The sequence below is a fragment of the Heliangelus exortis genome, chromosome 13, assembly GCF_036169615.1.
Source record: "Heliangelus exortis chromosome 13, bHelExo1.hap1, whole genome shotgun sequence".
In the NCBI taxonomy this organism is placed as follows: domain Eukaryota; kingdom Metazoa; phylum Chordata; class Aves; order Apodiformes; family Trochilidae; genus Heliangelus; species Heliangelus exortis.
This window is the reverse complement of record NC_092434.1, coordinates 19172740-19196930: the sequence shown is the minus strand read 5'-3', so window position 1 is coordinate 19196930 and position 24191 is coordinate 19172740. Positions and strand designations below refer to the sequence as shown.

The 24191-nt window shown below is 47.1% G+C and overlaps 2 protein-coding genes and 1 long non-coding RNA gene across 4 annotated transcripts in view; all 3 read left to right on the top strand.

Moving 5' to 3' along the window:
* The first annotated feature begins 2059 nt into the window (after positions 1 to 2059).
* LOC139801818 (uncharacterized) lies at positions 2060 to 3995 on the top strand. Its single transcript, XR_011728334.1, has 4 exons — positions 2060 to 2130; positions 2785 to 2972; positions 3309 to 3395; positions 3774 to 3995. It is a non-coding gene; the product is annotated as an uncharacterized lncRNA (long non-coding RNA).
* An 11-nt stretch (positions 3996 to 4006) lies between these two features.
* Positions 4007 to 24191, top strand: part of LOC139801814 (ankyrin repeat domain-containing protein 7-like) — a 92790-nt gene continuing 72605 nt past the window's right edge. The window contains exon 1 of one of the 2 annotated variants that reach the window (XM_071756474.1): positions 4007 to 4147. Coding sequence is in view for 1 of the 2 variants with exons in the window: in XM_071756472.1 (XP_071612573.1) it covers positions 5766 to 5983 (218 nt within the window). In the remaining variant the exon portion in view is untranslated. Of the gene's footprint in view, positions 4148 to 5602; positions 5984 to 24191 lie in introns of those variants that run through there. The other variant, XM_071756472.1, reaches the window with a different exon arrangement.
* LOC139802175 (ankyrin repeat domain-containing protein 26-like) lies at positions 6711 to 17700 on the top strand. Its single transcript, XM_071757060.1, has 12 exons — positions 6711 to 6913; positions 7026 to 7132; positions 7414 to 7551; positions 7982 to 8040; positions 12061 to 12146; positions 13388 to 13642; positions 14803 to 14955; positions 15818 to 15981; positions 16176 to 16269; positions 17139 to 17280; positions 17435 to 17574; positions 17683 to 17700. The coding sequence occupies exons 2-12, from the start codon at positions 7095 to 7097 to the stop codon at positions 17698 to 17700; spliced, it is 1287 nt and encodes a 428-aa protein (XP_071613161.1). The 5' UTR covers positions 6711 to 6913; positions 7026 to 7094.

Below are 24191 nucleotides of genomic sequence, written 5' to 3'. Positions count from 1 at the left end.
CAGCCCCAACTCTCTCAGCCCACCTAGGTACCTCTCAAAGCTTTTCTTATTCCTCTTTCCACCCCTGGCAAGATTAAGTTCTACCTGGGATGGATGTGGCTCTCCTGCCCTGCTCCCCAGCTGCTCCAACCACCTGTCTACTCCTCCTAGGGTACCTGCCCTTGCATCCCCCCTCTGCATGCTTCCTCCTTCATTTTGAGGGCTTTTACGAGCTGCTGGCTCATCCATGCCGCCCTCCCGGAGTTTTTCCCCGGCTGCGGGATGGGGAGAGTGGGGAAATGCCAGCTGCCAGCATGGCCCGGGAACCAAGATGGCCGCCGGGCAGCCCCCTGCATGCCCCGGGACTACAGCTCCCAGCATGCCCCGGGACTACAGCTCCCAGCATGCCCCGGGGCTCTCCTCCTCTCCTGCTGCCTGAGCCCGCCCGACCCCGGGGCTGCCCCGGCCCCCGCCCAGCTGGGAGGGGGAGCAGGAGGAAGGGGATCTGGGCAGGGAGAGAAGGCAGGAAAAAGAGTGGTGAGGAGCGGGAAAGAGATGGAGGGGAAGGGGGCAAAGAGGGAGGGAAGGAGAGAGAGGAGAAGGGCGGGAAGGAGGAGAGAGGGGGGATGGACAGAGAGTGGGCCAGGGGCGGGCCAGGGGCCTGAGAGAGACAGAAAAGGCCCCAGGAGAGGGGAGTGACAGAGGGGTGGGAGAGGGAGCAGGAGAGAGGGGAAAGGGTGAGGGGAGGGGCAGGAAAGGGGAGAGGCTGCAGGAGAGAGAGGGACAATAAGGCCAGGAGAGGAGAGGGAGAGAAAGATGTGGAGACAAAGAGAGAGAGAAACAGCAATAGCTCTGAGAAGAGGCAGGGAGGAACTGGGAAACATTGAGAGGGAGACAGCCAGTGAAAGCCCAAACTTATGACGGGCAAACGAGAGAGAGGGAGGGATGAAGAGCTGGGGGCAGGGAGCTGGGCAGAGCCCCAGAAGAGCAGTGATGAGCAGCTGGGCCAGGCCCCAGCACCCTGGGCTTTCTTTTCAAAGATGAAAGCTTGTTTTCATTTTTAGGGTTTGATTAGGGACTCTTGGTTTGTTTACCTGGTTTCTTCAGGTTGTTTTTTTGTTGTTGTTGTGCTGGATTGTGTTGTGTTTTCTGTCTTGAAACCATCATTTCTGGTCTGACACCTCTACAGCAGGGAGGGCAGTGTGACTGATAGTGTGGTCTTGCATATTTCTAGGGAGTCAGTGGAAATTTGTGGTTGGAGCCATCTGCGTCGCTTACCTTTGATTTCTTGAGTGTAAATCATGCAATGTTTTTGCTAAGGTGCAAAAATGAAATGGGAGAGCAGCTCTTCCTCTCTCTCACACACACACACACACACACACACACCTTCCCCCAGCTGAAGATGAACAAATCAAATCTCTGGGGCTGTGTTCTTTTATTAAACGTGTGTCAGATACCCAGCCCCAGGGGACTTGTGCGCAGAGAATGGCTGCATGGGCCTGGGGCTTGCCCATCATCACCTGGAAGGGAAAAAGGAAAAACCAGGTGATCACTGGGGACTTGTTCCCAAGAATGTTTCTTTCTATATCCTCTTGCACTAAGAGACACTCAGACACCCTGAGCCATCCCCTCCCTTCACTGGCCCTGTGACCACCAAGCCCACTGCATCTCCCCCAGGCTGTTCTGCCATGGCTGGTTGCTGACAGGAGGGGACACGGGGAGGTGGCAGGCTGGGAGTGACAGGGGGGACATGGGGTGGTGAGGGTCTGGGAGAGTGAAAGGACATTGGGCAGTGATGGGCCCAGGGCTGCTGAGGGAGCCATGGCAGAGCCAGGGGGCTGCTGGGGGTTGGCAGTGGGTAGTGAAGGCCTGGGGGTGATGGGACACTGGGCAGTGACAGGCTGGGGGGCAGCAGGGACAGCAGCATCTTGAAGAAGAAAAGGTGGGGTTAGGGACTGAATTTTGTCTTCAACATGTTTTACTCTGTGCATCAGAAAACTAGTTTATACTCTGCTTTCACTACTTAAGGTTGGACACAAGTGCTTTATTTGGAGTTCTGATCACCTTTTTTGTTCTTCTGGAAGCCAGTCAGAGCCAGTGAGTGGAACATGAGGAAGGCAAAGGGAGCCAGTGAGTGGAACATCAAAAGCTGTATGTAAAATCACAGTCTTACACTTTCTATTGCAGCCTGCGTTTACATCCAAACAATGTACCCTTGTATTAATTTCCCAAACATTAACTTAAAGTATTTTCCAATAAAACACAGTCTTTGTTGTAAATGCAATGTATTTGATTCAGCATAGCAAAACTGTGTAATGCCATCATTTGCACAGGTTTTTTTTTCCTAATTTTTTTTTTTCCTAATTTTTGAAAATGTTACCAAAACCCACTGTTACTGTTATCTGTTACTGTTATACTTGGTACTGTTTCTTACTTTCGACTCAAACCAACATATCCCAAACATTTTGAGGACACCTCTGTACAGCTAAACAATTCCTTTTTGTGTCTGTAAATGCCTGGACATTTCTTCCTGAAGCTGCATAACTGAGGTGAAATTGTTTGGGCCCCTCTGAGTACATAAATGTCTTCAATAGATTGCTATCGGTTAAAGAATTGTTTCTCCCCAAGTTGGTATTCTGCAGTTCTGCATTTGATCTTTGGGCTTTGTCTGATGAAGCAGTTCAGTTGAATAGTTTGTCTGCACATGAAAATGCCAACAGCCCAGTGGACACATTCAGCACAAGATTGGAGCCCAGTGCCTTTGTGGGTAAAAGCTCTGTCATTTTTCTTCCCTTCTGCCTGCAGGACATGTTTGGATCTGGGTGACTTCAGGTTTGGATGCTGCTTCCATTTCCCAAAGGTTCAGCCTTTCTTCAGGATACCACCACTTGGAACTGACACTGGGAAAAGGGGCAGCATTTTTCTACAGCTTTGCAAACTCTGTCCTGCTGCTGCTAAAATACAGATAAGGAACACAAGGAAATACCTGACTGGTAATGCTCTAGATGTTGATTCCACCACCTGGGGTGGAATCATATGATGTGTAACTCTGCATTTCAAAATAGTCCTTCCAGTATAAAAAAATCACTAAGGGGTGGGATGTTTTTTTTTTTGTCATCCTGATTTTAGGTATAACTGAATTTTCTTCACTAGAATGGGGTGAGGCATTACATTAACCCAGAGTTGTGGGGTCTGAGCACTTGAGAAGCTGTTAGGAGATCTGAATGTAGAAATTCATCAAGTGTGTGTCTGTGTTGTGTGAAGAATACAGCCTCTGCTGGTCATGGAGTGGTGTGTCATGTTTCAACTTGAAAACTTCTTGTCTGTAGGTCTGAAACCACTCAGTCTGAATCTGACATCAGTGATGCTGTCACTGATCAGTTTGAATTCCTTGCTGCACATGAATGTCTCTCTCTGTGAGCGTGAGTGTAGCTGGCCCAGGGACCCTGGTAATTCCCACAGTGCATTTATCCAAACCGCATTCATAGTATTTACTCTAATTCAGATGGGGTTTTATTTCTTGAAAACAGGTATGTAAAAACCCTTTCATTATTTTTTTGTGAAGAGATCAGTGACTCCTCTGCACTTGTTTCTCTGGCCCAGCTTATTGAGGTATATGGAATTTCTTGTCAAATACTTAAAAAAACCCCAAGAGTCTTTGCTTTGTTATTTTAAATCTTATGTTATGATCTGTAGCTGGATAAAAAGAGATGTGAACAAAACTTTGATTTTTAATAATTTGAAGTCATTGGTTTAAGTTTACAAAATGTTTCTATTTGGATACTATTCTATAGAGGGTTGATCCCAGGCTGGGAAGACAGGAGGGGAGTACCTGATCAGCCTCAGTGTAATCCTGCAGTATTATTCAGCTTCAAGACACAAGGAAGCCCTTCAGAAGCTGTTCACCATTTCTGAGACATTTTGTTAATTTTACGTTAGAAACCCAGTGTTGGCAGAGTAATTTAGTTGGCTGTAAGTTATGGACATTTCAGTGGGTCTGCAACAGTTAAATGAGGAGTGTTGAGCCTAAACTGTCGAGCCTGATCCCAGAGTTAGAAAGAGCACAGGAATTCCAAGGAGTTTCATGCTGGAGGTGAAAGATCCCCATACAAAGGAAGCTCTGCTGACAAGAATGGGGAAATATGCAATACCAACTCTTAATGCATAAGTATGGAACTAACTGAACTGACCAAAAAGGGAACAAGAGAAATCATGGGGAAGCATTGGAGTGCCAAAGCAACCAAAAAAAAGTAGTTTAATATAAATGTATTTAAGACGGCTTACATGAGGTGAGCAGGATTCCATCTCTTGCTTCCTTTGATAAAATCCAAAGCTTGGAAAATTTTTCCGTGTGCCTGTCTTTAACTTTTTCCATGTAGCCGTGTTTAACTTTTGTGTTTTTCCTTCCCCACCCTGCCTCCAGGGAAGCATATGCCAGAGGAAAGAAGAAAAAGCCTTTCTCTTTATCCAAAGAGCCCTCCTCCTCTGATGGTCCCATACCTGATGAGTTCTTGTGTGCTCTTTGCAAAGCCCTACTGACTGATGCAGCTTTTATTCCCTGCTGTGGGATCAGTTATTGTGAGGAATGCAAGTGTTCCGTGCAGGTTTTTTTGTTAGTTCAAAACAATCACATCTGATGTTCTGAGAGCAGAAACAGGAGATAACAAAGTTGTAACAGTGAGACTCAGAGCCTGAGGCAAGTTGCTGCTTTTAAATTCTCCCCTGGCTGATGCCCAGCAATGGGGCTAATTACAGCCATTAGTGGCTCATTTCAGGCTGGCTGCTCAAAAGCTGGGCTGCCTGTGGAAGGTCAGGCTGGTGCCGGGGCCTGCAGAGGATGTGTTTGCAGCAGGGAACTTTTAAGAAGATTTTCTGTGTAGCTGGGTGTGGCACATGGAGCATGGTGACAGTTAACATTTGTGTTAACATTTTCCCAAGAGTTAGGGAAAAGATAGTTGTCCTGCCAGTAGGCCAGGAGAATTCTAGATGTCCATTTCCCTCTAGTTGTGGGTTAGGCTGGTCTAGGGAAACACCGTGTACTTGTACAATGGCAGTGGAACTTTTGCAGTGAGCTCTGTGGAGTCAGAGGAAGCTAGTTTGCCATTTAAATATGTGGTGAGAGACCAGAAGTGGTTGTGCAGACTGCAAAGATGGGATAAGCTGGTGACAGAGAGCTCACAGCATTCAGCACAGTATTTGATACAAAAAGCCACCACACACCAATAGAGGGTCACTGCCTAGCTCTGAGAATCCTAAGTACAGCCAGCTGGGCACCATCCACACAAGAAGGGTTATTTTTTACCCTCTCTAGCTGCTCATTTTAGTTGGTTATGAAGAAGCCTCTTCCTCAGGGGAAGAACTTAACAATTCTTTGTATGACTCATTCCGATGGGGGAGAGTTTCTCAGCTTCTCTCAGATGCCTTTTTCTTTCCTTCGTTTTCCCCCCCCCCGTGAATTGGTTCGGCCCCTTCTACCCCCTCCCCCCCCCCACGGGGTGGTTCGGCCCCGCCCACCGTTGCCCCTGGCGAGTGCCGTTGGTGGTGACTCTACGGTTGTGGCTCCTGTGCTGAGCTGTGCTGGTCTCTGCCTCTCTGGCTGCTCGTGCTCCTCGCCGTTGGTTTGCTCCTTGCTCCCGCCTCATCCCTGCCTTTCTCCTACATCCCCTGTCCCTGCCTTTGCCCTTCCCTTCTCCTGACTCTCCCTTTTATACCCCCCCGGCTCGGCCGGCTGCCTCCCACTGCTCCCGCAGGGCTGTGCCCGTGCCGCAGCTCGCAGAGCTCCTGGGATGGGGCTTTTCAACAAGAAGCAGAAGCTTCCCTGCTCTGGCAGCGCTCCTGGGCAGCCCCGCGCTGCTGCTGCTGCCGGCACCGGCGCCCCTAAGCCTCAGCAGCAAGGTCTGGGCAGTCTGCACGGTGCGGCTGCCCGCGGCCACCTGGCCTGGCTGAGGCGCTGGCGCTGGTGGATCAAGATTCGGGGCATCGACCGCCGCGACAGGAAGAATCGGTGAGGGGCTGTGGCCGCTGCTGGGACACCTCGGGTGGCGTGCGGGAGCATCCCCCCTGCAGGGTTTGTGTGGGATCCCCTTGGAGCTGATTGCTTGCAAAGCAAGATGTGCCCTGTCAGCTGGGAGGGGGAACTTGAGAGCTTTCCAGTGCCGGGAGCTGCTGGGTGGGCGCCAGTGCTCCTGGAGGTGCGTGCTGCTGGGCTGCCGCTTGGCCCTTCTCTCCCTGCAGGGTTCTCTTGCAGCTGCTGAGGCCTCCCCAGGTCTCTCCTGCCCTGTGGGTGATGTGTGCGGGGTTGCAGCAGCAGCAGGAGCAGCAGGGTCCCCCGGGCTGGGTGGTGCCACAGCTTTGGTTCTTTCCTTGTCTGTCAGTGTTAAGCTCCCATGTTTAATTCTCAGGACACCTCTCCATCTGGCGTCTGCAAACGGCCACACAGAGGTCGTCACGTTTCTAGTAAGGCACCGCTGCCAGTTGGATGCTGTTGATAATTTTGGGACAACACCCCTGATGATGGTGAGTGAGAGAAGTTCTGCTCTTGGAAGAGGGGCTTATTGAGTGTGCATGAAAGGAGAGGTGTCTGGCAGGACTCTTGTGCGCAGAGCTGTGCGGAAACACGCCTGTTGGATTTGGAGTGGAACAGGCACCTGTCAGGTCATCTTTGCAGGTGCTCTTCTTTGCCAGTGGTCAGAAGCTGGGCGAGCTGTGATGGAGTGAAATGTGAGTTTTGGAAGTCTTCCCTTTTTTCGTGTGTTCTCAGGCAGTGCAGTTCCAGCACCAAGCCTGTGCTGGTTTTCTGCTGAAGTGTGGTGCAGACCCAAACCTCAGAGACGTTGTTGGCAACACCGCCCTCCACCTGGCAGTCCTGTCTTGCAGTCCTAAAGTTGTGGAGCTGCTACTTGATCATAATGCCAATCTTGATGCCAAGAATAAGGTACATGTTTCTATTTCTAAAGGAAGTTGTTTCAGAAAGTGGCAGCAATATTTCTGTTGAAGACTATTTTTGACTTCGGTGATTAACTTGGTGTATTTGTCTGTCCTTTCAGGAGGGCTTTACCCCACTCAGTCTTGCTGTCTCCAAAGGTCAGGTAGAGACAGCTGAGTTTCTCCTGAGAATGGGAGCTGATGTGCATGCTCGAGACCAGCAACAAAGGTAAGGGGTTTATCCACATGGGTCCCTTGAGTATTCTTTCGGTGGGATTGCTGAGAGGCACAGCAGCCTCCATGTGCACTGAAGTGTTGTGCGTGTGGCAGCTTGGTGTGACCATGCAGTTGTGTTGACTCCCTCTCCCATGTTCTTGTTGCTTTTAATGGAACCTGCTTTTTCTTTTGTTCATTGTCAAGTAATGGGAGAGCAAGCTGAGAGCACGCAGGAATGAAAATATTGACTGTCTGTGTAAAATGATAACTTCATAGCACATCTGGATCTTTCAGAACCCCACTCATGATGGCTGCTTCTGTCGGGAAGATGAAATTGATCCAAGTTCTCCTGCATTACGGTGCTGACATTTCCCATAAAGATGCTGATGGGCGGACAGCTGATGATTATGCTTGTATTTATGGGTATCCCAGGTAAACATTTAACTTTTTGGTTCAATGAAGTGGTCAGTTATAAGTGTGGCTGTTGAATAATTTTGTTGTTCCTTCTCTGATGTGGTTAGGTGTGCTTATAAGTGTGGCTGTTGAATAATTTTGTTGTTCCTTCTCTGATGTGGTTAGGTGCGCTTTGTGAAAAGCTAGGCTGAAAGAGTGTACCAAGCAGGAGTTAATAACTTGGAATGTGCATCTATAGGATGAAGGTGACTGCAGGGAACACTGAAGTGTGTACCAGCCCTGCAGAAAGTTCTGTGTCTTGCCCTTCAGAAGTACTTAGGAGTCCCTGAATTCATGTGAACTGTGTAGGATGAATAAAAAATGGCTGTTAACTCTTCTGCTAAATGTTACCTGCCAGGAAGTGGTTGTTTTTAACAACTCTGTTTCCTCTCTCTCTCTCTTTCTTTAGTCTTAGTGAGCAGCTGTCAGAAAGTGCAGCTCCAAAGAAGGCAGAAGCAGCTCGTGCAGGTGACATTAAATTGTCCTGGGATCAAACACCTACCTCCTTCTCTGAGGTTTTAAAATCCAGTCTGTCCTTACGAGGCCACATAACCCTAAAAGAATCTTAGGAAATTAATATTTTTATGCAATGGAATTTAGTCTTGTGCTTTACCTCTCAGACCCTACAGTGGAGGTTTTATTCTCTCTGGGTTCTTAAGGGTGTTTTATCAGAACTGTGTGGCAAATGGACAGCAGATAGTGTCCAGGGGACATTTCTTGGCATTATTACTGCAGTCTCTGGCTGGCACCATGAAGCACGTGTCCTGCATCATGAGAGTCTCTTTGCTGTGCTGCAGTAACAGGCTGAGTGTGAGGTTAAGCTTTTGGTTGGGTTATGCTGTTTGATTTTCTTTCCCTTTTCAGAATAGTTTGTAACTGGCTAGAGCAGCAGCTAGTATTGTCTCTAGCATAATATTACACATCATACTACATGAACTAGTAAAACTTTTCCCTCTGCTGTGTACTCATGTGTGCAAGGAGTACCTTGTTCATATGTACTGTTGAATTTTTAGCATGCCAAATCTAATTTCACCATGTCGTTTCGTGTTTGAGCAGGAGTGGAAGACTTTTCCAAAGGAGGCTTGAAAAGGTGAGACTTTACAAATACCTACCACTTCCTTGAGGGGTGATCTGGGAGGCACAGGTGTCATCACTTTGCTTTGCTTTTTAAGCAGATCTGAGAAAAAGGGGATTGGTGATGGTTGGAGTGCTTCTGCAGAACAACTGGATTTTACTCCCAAGGTATGGTGCATTTCCAGGGAAATTGTCCTGTGAAAAGGAGTTATTTGAAGGCAAGTAACTGGGATTGAAAGCAACTGCAGTTCCAGCCAGCACTGCTTCCTCCTTAGAACCTTAGAGCTCTCTTCAAGTACCTCAAGGGAGGTTGGAGTAAGGAGGGAAACAGCCTCTTCTCCTTAGTGAACTGGGATGGGAGCAGAGGAAATGGATGGAAGCTGCACCAGGGGACGTTTAGGATGGGTGTTCAGAAACATTTTTTCACTGAGAGGGCTGTCAGGCATTGGAATGGCCCAGGACAGTGGTGGAGGCACCATCCCTGGAGGCATTGAAAAGGCATTTGGAGCTGGTCCTTAAGGACATGGTTTAGTAGTTAGATGATGGTGTTGGTCAAAGGTTGGACTGGATGGTCTTGGAGGTCTCTTCCAACCTGTACCATTCTGTGATAGAAGCAGTCTCTGGCCTGCCAGCCTTTCTTCTGCTCTCAGTTTTTCCTAACAGACCGTGGGTGTGGCAGAGCATGCAGCAGAGTTACGGTTTGGCACAAAGGAGGAATAGGTAACGACATAAAAACCACATTGCTTCATTTCTTGGTGCTCATTTGGGTCAGGTTTGCAGACCCTAAAAGTTTCTCAGTTACTTTTATAATCTGTTCTGTTCTTCTCCTGTGAGGTGATTCTTGTTTTCTGTAAATTTGGTGTTTCAGTCCAAACAGATAGAGGAACAGGGCATTTCTTTGTGAGGACCTCCTGAAATCCTCCATCTGCTGCTGCTCCTTCCCTCCCCATCAGGTTCCCCCACCAGCACTCAATGGCTGAGTTACTCAAACAGGTTCTTTTCTATGAGATGGCATTCTGTGCTTGTGTGTCATCTCACACTGCACATTTCCCCTCTTTTTTGGAATGCTCAGGCAGTGTTCTCTTTGTCAGCTCCAAGCTCTGGTGCCTGCTGTTCTTACTGGTGTGCTGAAGAATGAGCAATTTGTGCAGTGATGTCGGGAGCATCTGTTGTGTTGCAGTGGGGTTCTGGAGGGGTGAGGAGCAGGAGTGTGGCAGTTGGAGATGCCAGCATGTTTAGTTTTAACATGATTTAATTTTCTTGCCTTGATGTAAATGGAAGCGATGCATTTTTCTGGCATGATACTAAAATTGAGGGGTATTTTGGTTAGTGTACTTGCAGAGGCTCATTTAGGCATCAAGTCTAGGGATGTAAACAGTTCTTTGAGTTTGTTTCTATTGAAAAAAAAGTTTTGCAGAAATACATCTTTCTTTACAGAAGCAGCAGGAGCCAAAGGTGACACGGCGCATGAAGGCTTTCCAGCAGGGCAGGAAAACCAGTAAGCTATCTGGGAAAGATTGCATGATAGACTGATCTGTAAAAGTAGGCTTGCTAAGTAGAGTTTTGTATTTTTTTCTTCTCTAGTAGGCAAGAAAATTAACTTGTGAAGACACGGCACTTTGTAATTTCAGAACCAAATAAGCCATATCCTTAAGATTAAGCTATGAATCCCCTGCTAAGCCTTTGTCCCTGGCCAAGCCCTTCCTCTGCCCTGCCCATCCCTTCCCTACCTCCTTTTCCAGACATTGCCAGGTGACTCCTCTGAAGTGTGTTAGTCTGGAAATTTGCCAATTGCAATTAAATAAATAACTCCTTTTGTTCACATAGATTTTTTTTTTTTTATTCCTTGTGCTTTTAGATGATAGCCACGGTTCTAGAATCAAAAGTTACTAAAGAAAAGCCTCCAACATAAAACAGTGGAGTAGCAGGGTGATATAAAACCACTGAGTGTCTCCTTTCCTCCCTGGTGTGTAGGTTCCCTGCCACCCATGGAAGAAGTGGAGAAAGCTGAGGATTTTCTCTGGGCTTCTCCCTGGAATTCTGAGGTACTTTGTGCGAAGGACAGGGAGGGTAGGAGGGAGATCCAGGAGCACCCGAAAGCTTGCAGTAACTGAAATGAAGCTGGGCTGAAGTGGGGAAGTGCTTCTCAGGGGCTGTGCAGAAGCAGGGCCGAGACTCAGGACCTCAGAATTCTGCTGAAGATTTATTTCCCTGGAAACACAGAAGGCCTTGTAAAAGAAAGCAAAGTTTCCCTTTTCTCTTCCACAAAAAATGTTCTTCAAGCTGTCAGTGGGTAGCAAAGCAGATGCTTGTTTCTGCTCTTACCAGCTTTTTTGTTTCATCTCTTTCAGGAAAAAACAGCTGAACAACATGGAAAAGAAGAGAAGAAAGAGCTTGCTGTAGAGCTAAACACTGCCATTGCTGGATGTACAGAGAAGTACTTATTAAATGGCAGCCCTGATGAGCCCAGCACAAGCTGCAGAGAAATCAGTGGTGAGAGAAATGATCTAGATCCAGATACTTCCTCTGTGAATATAGATCCACCTAGAGTAAATGAACTAAAACAGTGGTTGACTTCTGAGGTTGCAAATTTTATCCTGGCCTGTAAATCCTGGTGGCCACTGGCAGAGTAGCAAAGCAGCTTTTGTGCCTTTTTTTTTCTTTTTCTGGAACCTGACTAGATGGTGTTGGATTGCAGATGGTGCTCTATGCAGCAAGTGCTCTTCTTGCTTCTGTTGCTGTGTTCTCCTTGAAGCAATCTGACCAAAACGTGCAGATGGAGAGGAGGAGGAGGACTAGAGTGTCTTGGGTGTGCCAGTAGCATTCTCTTTCCTGGCGGGTGCTGTTGGATTGAAAAGCTGTGCTTGCTTTTGGCTGAAGCCAGGGAAAGCTTTGAGTGGAGCTGAGGGAGAGCCCTTCTGTTCCAGTGCCTCAGCTGCTCTGGTTTTGAAATGTAGGAGGTGTCTGCAGTGCCACCCGTGTGTGTGTGCGCTGGAAAGCATTGCCAGCTGGGTCAGAGGGGAGCACTTTTGTTCCTCAGCTCAGGCCTCAGAGCAGGAGGAGGAGGCACCCTTTGCGTTGTTGAAAGCATCTTGCTCGTTACTGCATGGACCACAGTAGAGAGAGAGATCCTGCACCTTGAAGACACTGGAGTGAATTATTTGTGGCCATACTGATATTCATAAGCTTTCTTTTTTACAGAAGAAAGTTAAATGCCACCAAAGAAAATATTTAACACATATTTAGCACATTAAAAACTCTATTCTGATCATTTTGTCTCTAGCAGCTCTCAAATGTGAGGGGATGTGATGTTTTCTGTAAAGATTGTTCTCACCATTAATCAAGATGCACTCTCGGAGTAAATAGGTAGCATTAGGTCATGCTGGTTGTAAAAATCTGTTGTTTTCATTGTAGGTGAGCACTCAGGATCTACTTCCCATGTGTCATCACCAGCAAAAAAAAGAAGCCTAAAGGAAGCCACTGACAACTCTGGGGTGCAGGTATGTGAAGCCAAATATTTTTAATTAAGAGTCTGGACTGGTAAGTGGCATTAGAGAGTAAATTGCACTATACAGTAAGGTAAAGAAAAGTAACCAGAAAGTGACTAATGGTGATGGCAGAGTCGTGCAGAGGAAGGTTGTGCTGCTGTCTGAAGTTGGTACAGTCCTCTTAGGATGAGGAAAAATCCTTGCCAGATGCAGGATATTTGCTGTACTGCTGCTTTGTTTCCAGCTGGTTTCCTTCAGTTTTGCCCAGTGTTGTTCCTGCTGTGCTGTGCAGACAAACAATGCAGTCAAATGCTTTTTTTTTTTTTTCCCAATGCAAAATGCATATTGAAGGGAAGAGGGAGATTTTTCAGTAACAGGCTGATCTGTGTGATTAAACATGCCTGGTCTTCCTCTTTGTGAGAGAAAGCTCATGCAAGAAACCTTGAACTTTGGTGACCTTTGAAGCTTTCCCTGCCTCTGCAAAACATGTGTGTGTTTGGCCATGTCAGGAAGTGTAGTGAAGTGAGGCAACCAGGTGCCACTAATTGCGAGGTAGTGGGCATAAGCTTGTGTTAAGCCCACCTGTGCCTGATTAGGGCAGGCCCCTACTGCGCATGAGCAGGATTAGGGGGCCAATAAAGCTCACTGCTGAGGAAAGCTGGGAGGAGGAGGCTAGCCGCTTCTTGGAGCAGTAGCACTGATCCAGGCTAGTCAGCCCTGAGGGCAATAGGCTCAGAGCATTATTCATGAGTTTCTGCTGGAACACCTGGCTGGACCTTGGAGCGCCGTGCCCTAAAAGAGGTTCATCTTGCTACATCTGATAGAGAATGCGGCAGAGACCTTGATCTGGCCCATGCTCAGATGAATCAGAAGAAAGGGAGCTAGTCCGGCGCAAACTAGCATTAGCAGAAAACCCAAGGAGTCGGGTAAGAAGATCCACTACCTGGCAATTAGTGGCACCTGGTTGCCTCATTTCACTACGAGGAAGTGTTTGAAAAGGATTTTTTCTGAGGGCATTCATGAGGGGAATGGGGCAGGCATCCTGTTGGTGTTGGGCATCTGGGGCAGGGCTGGGCAGAGGGGTCTGGAGTGCTGTGTAACACCTCAGGGGAGAGCGGAGCACATTATTTCCACTTCCGGGACACGGTTTAGTGGGCATGGTGGTGTTGGTTTCCCAGTTGGACTGGAGGATCCAGAGGTCTTTTCCAGGCTTAATGATTCTGTGGTTCTATGCTATGACTCTGTCCATGCAGGCGGCATTGGCCCAGCTCCAGAGGGAAAGGCATTTATTCCATCAGCTGCTGGAAAACCTGCAGGAGCAGCAGCTCATCCAAGGAAGGGCAGTGACTGTTGCCCAGGAATGGTTTAATGAAGTTTTCCAACAAGTCAGTGCTGCTGCTGAGAAACAAGTGTTCATGCTGGAAAAGAGGAACAAGGCATTAAAGGCCAATTGCACTGATTTAAGAGAACAAATCTCTAAATATGAGGCTGACAAAGTAAAAAGAGAGGTAAAGTATACACTGTTTGCAGTGTTGAAGGCAACTTTTTTGGTGTTAATTTCTGTTTGTGTTTTGAGCCCCCTTCTGAGCGACCTTCCTGTTGCTCAAGAGGTCAATTTCAGCCACTGACCTAAGCTTTCTATTGTGTATTTTGTGATGTGTAGCAATATTTAAATTTGTTCTTTGTGTCTGTGTTAACTAATTAGCTGGTCAGAAGACTTGTTAGGATGTCATTTAAACTGTTGTTCTGCAAATTCTACCAGTCCCAGGCAGAGTAAAGGTTTAAAAGTTGCCACGCCCATTTTGTTAATCTTTACTTTCTGGAAAAGAGGAGCTAGTCCTGTTGAGTAATTAGACACTGGTGTGCTGTTTGCCTGCCTTAGTGATGTGAACAGTGCTTTAAAATTCCATTTCTTTCTTCCTCTCAACCCCGGAGCGTTTGAGCTAGGTGAATACCTGCCATGTGTCAGATAACCCCCTTATTCTTCATTTTTTGGGTTCTTTGAGGGAAGAAGGAGAAGAACTCCAGCAGTGCTGTCAATGGTTTTCCCCTGTGAATCACTTTGTATTCCTAGTGCCAAAATACCAGGTTCCTTTGGGAGATGGTAGTTGGGTGGGTGGCTGGATGAATGGAGGGCCTGTCCAGATTTGTGAAGGCAAATGTGTCAGCAGGGAGGCAGTTGTTACTCTGAAATGAACTTGGTAAGGAAACAGACAGAGATGTGTTTCAATATAAACCTCAAGTGTTTGTCAGAAGAGCTTTCAGATCCAAGTATTCATTTAATTCCCCTTGTAGAATGGAGAAACAGACCCAAGAACCATCTAATACAAAGTCCTGCCTTTAGTCACCAGAGTAATATCTGCAGTCAAACTGTGACAAGAGATTGCTTTGAGTTTTGTTAAAAAAATACCTGATTCAGGTATGCCGGTGTAGTGTGCAAGATGATTAATACTTGAGCCTTTTGTAGGTATTAGAAAACAGAAATCCTCATGAGCAGCTGGTGATAATTTAGAGGTGCTCAGCTTTTGACTGCTGGTGGCAGGCAAAATTTTCCTCCCTTTGGGATTGAGTCCCAAGACAGGTCTAAGTGTATAATCATATAAGTTAAAGTAAAGGCATAGTTCATGTTCTTATAGCCTTTTTTGTGCTCATCTAACCATTTCATCAGGGCAATGTCAGAAAGCTGCAGCAGGAGCTTGGTGAAGCTCTTAAAAAGCTGTCTGTGGCAGAAGCTTCGCTGGAAGTTGCTACGAAGCGCTGCAGGAACCTGGAGGAAGCCAGCCTGGGCTTGGAAAAGGAACTGGGAGAGGCTAAATCCAAGGTACATGAATTTGTCCCAGAATTCCAGAACAAACTCCAGCACATCCCAGAGATGGGATGATGTGTGGAGGAATCACACTAATAAACTTGATGTCCATGTCCGTGGCATGAGGACACGGTGTCCTGACTTGGTCTGAGGTTAGTGTGTGGCAAGGTGCTCTGCAAAAGAGACTGACGTGTCTGTTGCTCATTGCATGTGGTTTGGCCCAGCAGTTTGTCTGATTTCTGAAGGGCAGTAGAAATTCTGGACTGCCGCACTTGGGCTTCTTTATGCTCACGGTGCTTCCCCTCACCGCCCCCCCCCCCCCCCCCCCCCCCCCTCTGGTAACAGAGGATGACAGAATCTTTTTGGTTGGAAAAGACCTTTAGGCATCAAGTCCAGGTGTTAACCCAGCACTGGCAAGACCACCATAAAATCATGTTCAGAATGGTTTTGTACCTTATTCTCCATATGTATATATTCTGAAACAGAAATCATCTTTATCTCCTTATGAGAGGGGATGAAGTGACTGAAGGCAGTTTAGGAGAGGGATCAAGTTTCATTTCAGTTTTCAATGGAGGAGGAAAGCAGTGGGTGCCATGAGTCCCTTAAAGAGTTGGAGGGTGAGTGTTGGTGCTTGGAACCACGCTTTAGGGGATCAGGAGAGGGATGGGAGAGAGCAGTCTAGAGGATGGCAAAGTAAAAGGGTTTGTGTTCATTTGCTAGTAGAAGTGAAAGTTTAAATGTATTTCAACTGATGACAGTTCTTTGGGTAGCAGGTGTGTGCAGACATGGGCAGTCATGCTTGAGTTCTTCAGCAGCAGTGGTTTTTTCTCTAGAAGAGTTCTCCCAGCTGATATGGATTCTTGCTGTGTTTTGACAGTGTCGGGAACTGGAAGAGCAGCAGCTTCAACATGAGCATCAGATTCATCACTACAAGGATAGGAAAAGAAAACTAAGAGAGAAGTCCCAAAAACTTAAAGACCTCCTGTCATCATCTTCTGAGACCAGGGCTAGAGTAAAAGAGCTGGAAGAGCGTGTGCAGTGGTAAGAGACTGACACAGAGAACCAAGGTGTCTGTCGCTGTCTGGGGTTGTGTGAAAACCACAGCACAGCCTCGTTGCATCACAGCAAGTTAACAGATGGTTTTGAAGAGGCTTTTGTTTGTTTTTTCCCCTGCTGCTCTTTAAGAATTGCTGCTCTGGTGGATTTCTCTAATAAGGCCTGTATTTCTTTTTAAGCCTTTCCATGGAAAACGCCAGACTGGAAGGCAGAGTCCAGCAGCAAAGACGTATGATTGAAGCCCTTGAGGGAACCCTGCAAGCCTCTGCCTCAGTAAGCTGGTCCTCAACTTGCCTTGTTTTGAGCTCCTGAGCTTCTTACCGATTGCTGTGGGGAAATGCTAAGATGAGGTTTTCCTGGAGAGCTGAGGGGAGCTCAGTTCCTGCTTTCTCCTGCATACAGGGTGCTGGGACAGCATTCTGGCCCATCCCCGGCTTTCTGGTTTTAAGAGTTTTCCATGGTAATTCAGGAAACGCTCCTTAATGCTTTAAAAGTGCAGGATTTGTCCCAAATCCAGTGGTGTGACTGTTGTCTGCCTTAGGCCCCTCCTGGCCTCAGATGCCGCTTCAGACACTTGCTGTCCTGGGAATTCCTCAGGGGATATTGATGGCAAGCAGCTTGTGCCAGAGGCCTGACTGGCATCCCCAGGCTGGAACAAAAACAGACTCCCCAGAGCTTTTGTTGTGCAGAACTGCTTTTCCTTTGGCCACTCGGTGTGCCTTTGTTAATTTTTGTATTGAACTGGTGCACGAGGGCTCTTGTGAAGACTGCTTGTGCAAGTGTGACTTTGCTGTACTGCTGCTGAGGAGAGGAGAGGAGAGGGATGGTAGTCAGGGTGCTGGTCCTTCCCCTTTGGTTCACAGGGCATGGTTTTCAGATGCTCCTCCTGATGGTTTTCACTGAAGTTTCTTTGTGTCCCGCATGGTGTTCTCCCTCTCCTTGAAGAAAAGAGCAGAGGAGATGACTGCAACCAGTTTTACAGTGACCTCAAACTATGGCCATTTTGATCATTGGTGTTGGGTATAATAGGAATAAAGAGGTGAAGAGGTGGATGTAGTATTCATTTTCGGTAAGGAGGAATCTACAACTTTCAGGCTGGAAAGTCAGAGTGTGTCTTCTTGCTTCTTTTCCTGCTTTTGTAGATTCATGACCACCTGGAAGACTTGATGACCAGCTTAGGAGCATCACGGGCAGCTGCAGAGGAGCAGCACCAGCAGCAGGTACATGAGAGGCTCGTGTGTTTTCTGCTTTTCTTTTTCTTACAGAGTGCTGCTAAAGCATCCAGTAAACTTGTGTTCTAGATAGTTGAGCTGGATCAGCAGGTTCTGTTCCACTTTGGTGCTGGATCTGCTAGGCAAATCTTGGTCCCTTTGGGTAGCAGCATAAATAGCACTGCTGATCTGAAAAGTTTTTCCTTTTGTCACTGTTGCTCTCACAGCTGCAAAAGCAGGTTGTGCCATCTCTGCCATCAAAGGACTTACACAGCGTGAGGAAAAAGAGGCTGAAGCCAAGATTGCAGCCTGGAGACCATGGTTCTCCACTTGGAAGGGAGAAAGAAAGAATGAATTCTTGAAACAGGTGAGCCCAGGAAACCCTCCAGAGGACCAGCCAATACCCAGCACCACCTTGTTCACATTTTGTTGAGTACTTCTCTATTCAGGTGTTTCTCTTATTCCTGCTCTTCAGGCTCAGACTCTCTTGTGATCCTTTAGGGATCCTCCAGGAAGCAGATAAAAGCTAGCTGGGTCCCTGTGTCAAAATTTTGGAGTGGTTGTATCAGGCAGAGCTGCTGGTGGGGTTTGCTATCAGCTTACCACATCGAGTAAGGATGCAGTTGCCCATTTTTCCCTGGATTTCTTCTGGTCATCTTCTGACCCCTGTGTTTCTGGGCAGGGTAAAATGTTTCATGCTTCCAGTTCAGTGTCTGGAGGAGCTGCTGCATGTTTTGAGGGTAGTGGGAGCTTAAAAACCTTGCAGAAAAACATACTGAAGGAATGGGGGGCAAATGAGCTAGTGCCTGGGAAACAAGAAACAGCTGCCAGGTTCCAAGGAGCAGTATTTCCCTCTTCTTCTTTTCTGCAGAGGAAAAAAATGTAAGTAGAAATTCAGAGCAGCTGCCAGCTCTTGGCTGGTTTGGCTTAGAGAACAGCAAGAAGGAGAAGATGATGTGAATCAAAATCACCTCTTTGCCTTTGGTTCAGTGGGGGCATCTGTTTCCATTGTTAGATACTGGCCTGTTGGGTGGGAAATCTGATGAAATATTCTCAGGAATTGTGTCCCTTGGCTCTCTGTGGAAGTTGTCTGACAGATGGAGGTGTAGTGCAGCTGCCGTGGGGAGAACATGAGGTGCAGGTCCTGCCTGTAGATCCTGTTGTGTGCCCAATAGCAAAGCAGTTCTCCTGATGGGTCAAGATGAAAAGGTGATGTGCAAAGCAGTCTCTGCAAGGCACCTGAAGGGCTGCTGTTGTGTAGAGGCAGGGAGATGGGAAGAGTCCCCACAAGGCTGTCGGGTCCATGAGCTCCAGGGGCAGGAGCAGTCCCACACGCCCTCCCCAAGAAGAGCAGCAGAGCTCTGGTAGCAGAGAGCCATGGGGATGAGCCAAAGGTGCAGATCCCCAGGGCAGCCCCTGGGGACAGGCAGATCTGCATTCCTGCCAGGACATGGTGTCCATGGGTGAGTGTCAGGGCTGAGAGCAGTGAGACCCAGTCCAGGCCACCATATGGAATGCCACCATCACTCAGAAGAACTGTATGAAGCTGGCTTTGCCCAAGGCCACCCTCAATCCCCATCTTAGGCATGACTTGAGCTGGAGAAAGTTCAGGTTTTGCTTTTGTAAATGGTGTCATTGCTTCCCTGGGCACGGTGCAGTGAGGTGATGCAGAAAATGTTGTTGAACTTGTTGCTCACTAGTGGCTGTCTCAGCCCACCTTTCCCTTGTCCTGGGGACCCAGAAGCAGAGTTCCCAAAAGTGCTTTTGAGGCGGTTATTGCTGCTGAGTAGCATGAAAGAAAAGTCACCTGCCTTTGCTGGGGCTCATGATTAGTGCAAAAGTTTGTCAAGTTTTTGTGTTGCTCTTGGAAGAGTTATTTTGAATGACAGGGAAGGTCATTACATTGAGGCAGATTTAAATAGAATCAGAGAAAGTTTAGGGTTGGATGGGACCTCAAAAGATGATGGAGTCCAACCCCCTGCCAGAGCAGGGTCACCTGCAGGAGGTCACATAGGAACAGATCCAGGTGGGGTTTGAATGTCTCCAGGGAAGGAGACTCCACAGCCTCCCTGGGCAGCCTGTGCCAGTGCTCTGTCACCCTCACAGGAGGTTCCATATAAATACGAGGAGAATTTTTTTCCCTATGCTCAAGCATATATCCATTGTCTCCTGTCCTCTCAAATAAGTGAAGCTTCTTCCTTCTGTTAGAGCCTCTTTCAAGTTTCCACCGTGCCAGTTTCCTCCCCTTTTAATGACTGACAGGATATCAAGTCTGATGTTCAATGGATACAGAAAAAGTCTGCTTCTGGAGGGGGGGAAAGAGAAGGACAGAGCTGTAGTTGAGCATGGGGGCCTAAAGAAAGGCTGATATTTCCTGCACATTTTTAAAATAAACTGCAGCTTTCACCTACAGTGGAGAATACATCTTCCTCCTTCAGTAAAGGCCATGTTCTGAACCACTATTTAAAAATTTCTCAGTGTAGAGAAAAAATAGATTGTGTGTTTGTCAGTTCCATAATGAAGCTTGACTGTGCTGACAGTGTGTAAAAATTCCTCTAAAGCATGAGATGTGGTGTTTGTGCTGAAACCAGAAGGTGGGTGGGCAGGTATGGGTGTGTTCGACTTCCCACGGGCACACGAGCATCTCCCAGCAGAATAGTCCCAGTGCTTTTCCAGGTAGGCCTGTGGGTGAAATGCTACCAGTTTGGTGCCTCTTGGTGTGTGACCTGCTGCAGGAGAACTGAGAAGGGCTGGGAACCTGAGGAATCCTATCAGAAATGATGTGACAGCTGTTCCTTTTTTAAAAGGAAGCCCTTGGTTTCACTCTGATTTTGGTACTGAGTCAGCAGATGTTTGTCAAATTGTCAAATACAGTCCTGGTGCCCAGCCCTTTACCAATTTTTCATAGATTGACTTCTCTTATATCCTGCTGAGTTCCTTTTCTTTTCTGTTTGTTTGTTTGTTTTTTGTCTCTGTCTACAGCTTGATGAGCTTTTTTGGAAGCTGGAGGCAAAGCCTGAGGCAGGCGTGCAGGGAGAAAACCAAACTCAGGCTCAGTGAGCAGCGATGTCCATCCTGGGGAGGAACCAAGAACAACTGGAGAAGCCCAAACAGCAGCTGCATGCAGAGGTGAGAAACATCACCCATCAGTTCTGAGAACAGAAGCCACCAAAGTGGTGGTGGGGGGGACTCCTTCCTTGAGGAACCCTTTTCTCTCTGCTCTCTCCTACAGAGACAGTGTTCCTTCTTTAGAAGCTTTGATGAATAACAGTGCTGAGAGGGAGGGATTCTTTCTGAGGGAGAAGAATTCTTGCCTGGGTTGCTGAGGGGAGTGAGGAGGCTCAGGTGCCTCAGGGAGGAAATCGGTGCCCTTGACACTGGGCAGGTTCAGCTGAGGGGTGGGAGAGTTCCCTTTTTCTTTGTGGTGGGTAAAAGTGTGTTACTTGCTTCAGGAGCAGGCAGCTTCCCAGGACAGAGTGGAACAGAGCAGAGCCCATGACAACGATGAATTCAGAGAGAAAGCTACTGCTCTGCAGAATTGGAGACCTTGAACAGGAGTTGGACAGTGAAAGGACCCTGAGGGAGAGCATTGTTCTAAAGCAAAAATATGAAAAGCTGTATCTGGAGGAAGTGAAAAAGAGAAGATGCCTACAAAACACTGAAAAGGTGGGTACATGCTTTTTGCAGTGTTTTAAGGGATGACTTTTTTTCTTGTGTGTTTTCCTCCAAAACTTCCTCTTCTACATCTGGTCAGCATTATATCTGTAAACCCGAGATGGCGTATTTGTGAGGAAGGTTCCTTTAGCCCTCCCTCTGTCTTAATGAACTACAGAAAGCCAATACTGCACTCCATGAGAAGTGCATTAGAAGAAGAAGAAACAGGGTTGCAGCCTATGAGGCATGGGTAAGCATTTTGAAATCCTGTTCTTTACTTCTGCTGAAGAGAATCCATGAGCAGGGCTGTTCCAGTTCGTTTGTAGTTCCAAACCATATGGTCTGTTTCTGTTCCTTTTCTGATTTTGTTTTCCATCTGCACTCTTGTGTCACAGGAGTCTTGGCACTGTTGATGTTTTAACTTGCTTCATTTACATGTTTTTCTTTCTCCCTGAAGAAGACCTTGGAACTGAAGGCCATTTTTCTTTCTTATTCGTCTCCTTAATAATCAATAGTCCCTTTTCCCTGCAGCCAGGTACAAGGTTTGTAGCCAAGTACTGTTTAATGTTGGGTGGAATTTTATACTGGCAATGTTCTGTCTCTTGATGCTTTTGGGTTTTGATTCCAACTTAGTGATAGAAACCCTAAGGCTGCAAGAATGTTGCAGTTGCTATTTGGTCCAATGGAAAGAATGACTGCTGCAGATTACTTTCAGCCCTGATGTATTTGTCCTGCTGTGGCTTCTGTGGCAGTGAAGGCTCTGTGGGGTGAGAGTGCATGGATTTCACCTGTTAGAGTGGAACTTGTTGAAACTCTAGGAGTAGGCTGGTTTACCCCTCCTTGCCAGCTGTGATCTTCAGAAAGTTCTTGGTTGTGAGAGTGGCTGTGTCAGGAGTGCCAGTGCTGTTGTGGAGTTGAGCTCCCAGCCTCTGAGTATCATCTCCCAGAGTCTCACAGGGTGCAGCTCACTCTGTGCTCAAGCACCCTGGGTGGGGAGGCAGTCAGTCAACATTGCTTTCTGAAAAAGAGTTCTTGGGAAGGTGAGTGCTGCCAGGGAGCCCAATATGAAGAGATGTGCAGTGAGATGAGAAGTACCTGCTCAGGGGGAGGTTTGGGATAGCTTGTTGGGATATCTTTTCCAGGGAGGTGGGGGGAAGGAGAACAGTGCAGGCAAGTTCTATTCCCCAAAGGGTCTGTATTTTGCCTGGCCCTTCATTCTCTTTTCCAGAAATCAGTGTGCTGGCTTTATTTCCACCCTTTTCTCTTTCCTCAGGCATGGATGAGAACCACAGAGATATGAATGGAACGAATTAGTGGGAAACAAGATTCTTTTTTTCTCTTTATTCCTTTGCACAAGTTAATGGGGTGTGGTCCTGTGGACCTTTTTTCTGAGAGCAAGCAGGAATGAAAATCATGACAGAGTCTGTGTAAAATGATCCATTTCATAGAATGTTTTGAATCCTTCAGAACCCCACCCATGATTGCTGCTGCTGGTAGGAATCTTCATTTGATCAAAGTTCTCCTTCATTACAGTGCTGATGTTTCCCATGAAGACACTGCTGGGCTGACAGCTGAGGATTATGCTTTTTATTCATGGATATTCCAGGCCTCCAAACTTGAAAATCTGCCGACCGCTCATTGGGGGTCTCATCATTTCCTTACGCCTCCCACTCCACAACAAGCACCATGTTGTTCTCCTCAGTATGTGTGCCCCAACCCTCCAGGCTGACCATGCAGAAAAAAATCAAATTCTACACCCACCTGCACTGCCTCACCCAAAAGGTTCCTGCAGATGCTAAGATCATAATCCTTGGTGACTTCAACACCGCAGCAGGAAAGAACTATGAAGCCTGGAAAGGAGTCCTGGGCAAGCACGGTGTTGGAAACTGTAATGACAATAGATGTCTCCTGCTGGAGTTTTGTGCTGAGTAGCAGCTCACCATCACCAACACTCTCTTCCAGCAGAAAGACGGCCTGAAGACAACCTGGAAGCATCCTGGATCCAAGCACTGACACCTCACTGACTGTGTCTTAGTGCGCCAGAGAAATGTTGGCCATGTCCGTCCTAGCCGAGCGGTGCCTGGTGCAGAATGTCCTACAGACCACTGCCTTCTGCTATGCAGACTTACCCCTCTGCTTGAAGCCCAAACCTAAGAGGGGTGGCATCCCAGGGAGGAGGCTCAAAGTGAACCATCTTCAAAAAGGTACAGTGAGAAACAGCTTCCCGGTAAACCTTCAAGCTGGGCTTTTAGATCATCCCATAGATCCCTCTCCTGAAGTGCTTTGGCAGCACATTAACAAGAGCATCCTGCAGTCCTCTGAAGAATCCCCAGGGTTCTCCTCAAAGAAAATCAAAGATTGGGATCTCACCCAAGAGATCCCAGAAGTGTTGACAAAGAAAAGAAGCTCTCAAATTTCACTGTCTTCCAAAAGGTACAGTGAGAAACAGCTTCCCGGTAAACCTTCAAGCTGGGCTTTTAGATCATCCCATAGCTCTCTCTCCTGAAGTGCTCTGGAAGCACATTAAAAAGAGCATTCTGCAATCTCTGAAGAATCCCCAGGGTGCTCCTCAAAGAAAACCAAAGATTGCTTTGAGGAAAACACCTGAGAGTTCCAAGAATTGTTGACAAAGAGAAGAGAACCTCTAAAATTTCACTGTCTTCCAAAAGATCCAGTGAGAAACAGCTTTGGTGAAAACACCACGCTGCAGTCATCACCCTGTAGAAGAAGAAAGGAGAAAAGTCAAACTGCTCACACTACTGAGCTATAACTCTGCTCTCCATTGCTGGAAAAATCCTTGGAAGAAGACTGTGGTTTTCCCTGGAGGTGAACTTTCCGTGTGTCATCACCAGCAAAAAAAAAAAAAAAAAAAAGCCTAAAGGAAGCCACTGACAACTCTGGGGTGCAGGTATGTGAAGCCAAATGTTTTGAATTAGAGTCCGGACTGCTAAGTAAAATTATAGAGTAAATTGAGAGTAATTATAGAGTAAATTTTACAATAAGGTAAAGAAAATGAGCAGAAAGTGACTACTGGTGATGGCAGAGTCGTGCAGAGGAAGGTGGTGTTGCTGTCTGAAGTTGGGTACAGTTTTCTTAGGGTGGGGAAAAATCGTTTCCACAATGCTGGGTATTTCCTGTTCTGCTGCTTTATTTCCAGCTGGGCTGTGTTGTTCCTGCAAACAATGCAGTCAAATGCATTTTTTTCCCCCATACAAAATACATCTTGAAGTAAAGAAGATTTGTCTGTAAAAGGCTGATGTGTGTGATTAAACATACTTGGTCTTCCTCTTTGTAAGAGAAAGCTCATGCAAGAAACCTTGGAATTTGGTG

Excerpts from the sequence above, each read along its gene's own strand:
- LOC139802175 (XM_071757060.1), top strand. The coding sequence starts at position 7,095 with ATGGGAGCTGATGTGCATGCTCGAGACCAGCAACAAAG. Across the intron at positions 14,956-15,817 it reads TGGGAGAGGCTAAATCCAAG|TGTCGGGAACTGGAAGAGCA; the intron begins GTACATGAATTT and ends GTGTTTTGACAG. Across the intron at positions 17,281-17,434 it reads GAGTGCTGCTAAAGCATCCA|CTGCAAAAGCAGGTTGTGCC; the intron begins GTAAACTTGTGT and ends TTGCTCTCACAG.